This window comes from Cynoglossus semilaevis, chromosome 7, assembly GCF_000523025.1.
Source record: "Cynoglossus semilaevis isolate Cse_v1.0 chromosome 7, Cse_v1.0, whole genome shotgun sequence".
Taxonomy (NCBI): Eukaryota; Metazoa; Chordata; class Actinopteri; order Pleuronectiformes; family Cynoglossidae; genus Cynoglossus; species Cynoglossus semilaevis.
The window spans coordinates 13,590,306-13,591,928 of NC_024313.1; the positions used below are offsets into that span (position 1 = coordinate 13,590,306).

The window sequence follows — 1,623 nt, forward strand, 5'->3', positions numbered from 1 at the left end:
AAAAAAAAAAAAAAAAATTCCATTCACAGTATTCATTGATACCAAACGTCAAACTGCTAGTTACGTCATCCGCCATCTGTCGACGGCCGCTCCTATTGGGTAAGAACGCGGAAGTGAAGATACAGAGCGTTGAAGACCAAAACAACCCCAGTGGCGACTTCATCTCTTTCTTCTTCTTAATTCTCCGTCCTTTAATTCTTCCCTTCCCGGTGAACGGAGGCCTCGGCGGGACAATGGCGGTTCCGGTTCCGCTTCGCTCCATTCAACACCACCTCCGAACAGCCCAGGAACATGAGACACGGGACCCGGTGGTGGCGTACTACTGTGAGTCTGTTAGCCTTTTAGCTGCTGTCTGCCCACGGTTAGCCTGAGCCACTGTTCGTCTAAACCACAGTCAAACTAGTGACGTCTCTTGTCCTTTAACTACTGCTAACGTTGAACACCCAGTTAGCCTATAGCTGTGGCTGTTAGTTTGAGCCACAGTTATCCCCGGCTGTGTTAGCTTCAGCTTCTAAATATAGAAGTTATTTGAGCTATCTTAGCTTCGATGCTGCACGTTTGTGTACTCTGGGATATGTTGTAGCAGTTTATATATAGACTAGTCCAGACTGACTTTTAACTAATGTTTTGTTTTTGTTAAATAGCTTTTAGCTGTTTGTATTATTTTTCAATTGAATCAATAAAAACCAAAATCACTCATTATCTCGACCGACATTGGTACCAAAGAATGAGTTACATATTCTGAGGTCCAGACCAGAGACCCAGACCTACCACTAGAGGTCAGTAGCAGCATTTGGTCTGAGCTGTGTGAGGCGGGAGCTAAAATGAGTGATTTTCTCGACGAGGTTTGTTGTGGGTCTCCGGTCGTTAGGTCTGGACATGTCACAGGGTGACAGACAGGATGACAGACAGGGTGACAGACAGGTCTGTGTTCTGCAGGGAGACAGGAAGCTGTCTCATGACTGACTGACTGACACTCCTGGTCTCCTCTGTCCTCTGCTGCAGGTCGTCTCTATGCCATGCAGACTGGAATGAAGCTGGACAGTAAGACACCAGAGTGCAGGAAGTTCCTGGTCAAACTCATGGACCAGTTGGAGGTGGTGAGTTGACCCCCCTGTATAACCCCCCCCCCCACATGTCCAACATCAGTCCATGAAAACTCAAATTTTATTTCAGAACATTCGCCCTTAAACAGGAGTGCTTAATGAGCACACCACAGTCTACCAGTAGGGGGTGCTGAAAAACCATGAATAAATACAGTGGAGCTTCCAGATACCAGCTCCCGGAAATACTAGTTTTCCAAGTTACGAGTCTGCAACTGTTGCAAGATCTTCCTCGTGATACCAGGAAACATCGAGTTACCAGTGATCAACACGGACATTTTTCCACTCAACACAGTGTGGCGCTGTCTCCCTCTCTGGATATTTTACCCATTTTTATAACAATAATATAAAATGTTTTATTTATTATTATTTTATATGATCAATATATTTGTTTGTATCTGTGTTTTTGATTTTCAGATATGGGTTAATTCAATTAATTAATTAATAGTATATATCTGGGGGGGGGGGGGGGGGGGAAATAATTGGTTTTTAATAAAAAATTAAATGGAGAACCACAGGG

The 1,623-nt window shown here is 44.2% G+C and overlaps 1 protein-coding gene across 3 annotated transcripts in view; it reads left to right on the plus strand.

Annotated features, from left to right (window-relative positions):
- Nucleotides 1–1,623, plus strand: part of vta1 (vesicle (multivesicular body) trafficking 1) — a 9,936-nt gene that overhangs the window by 1,706 nt on the left and 6,607 nt on the right. For 2 of the 3 annotated variants that reach the window (XM_008313645.3, XM_008313647.3), the window contains exons 1-2: nt 92–324; nt 1,006–1,100. The exons of the other annotated variant lie outside the window; for it this stretch is intronic. In XM_008313645.3, coding sequence (XP_008311867.1) covers nt 234–324; nt 1,006–1,100 — 186 coding nt within the window. In that variant the 5' untranslated portion in view covers nt 92–233. Of the gene's footprint in view, nt 1–91; nt 325–1,005; nt 1,101–1,623 lie in introns of those variants that run through there. 3 annotated transcript variants of the gene reach the window in all.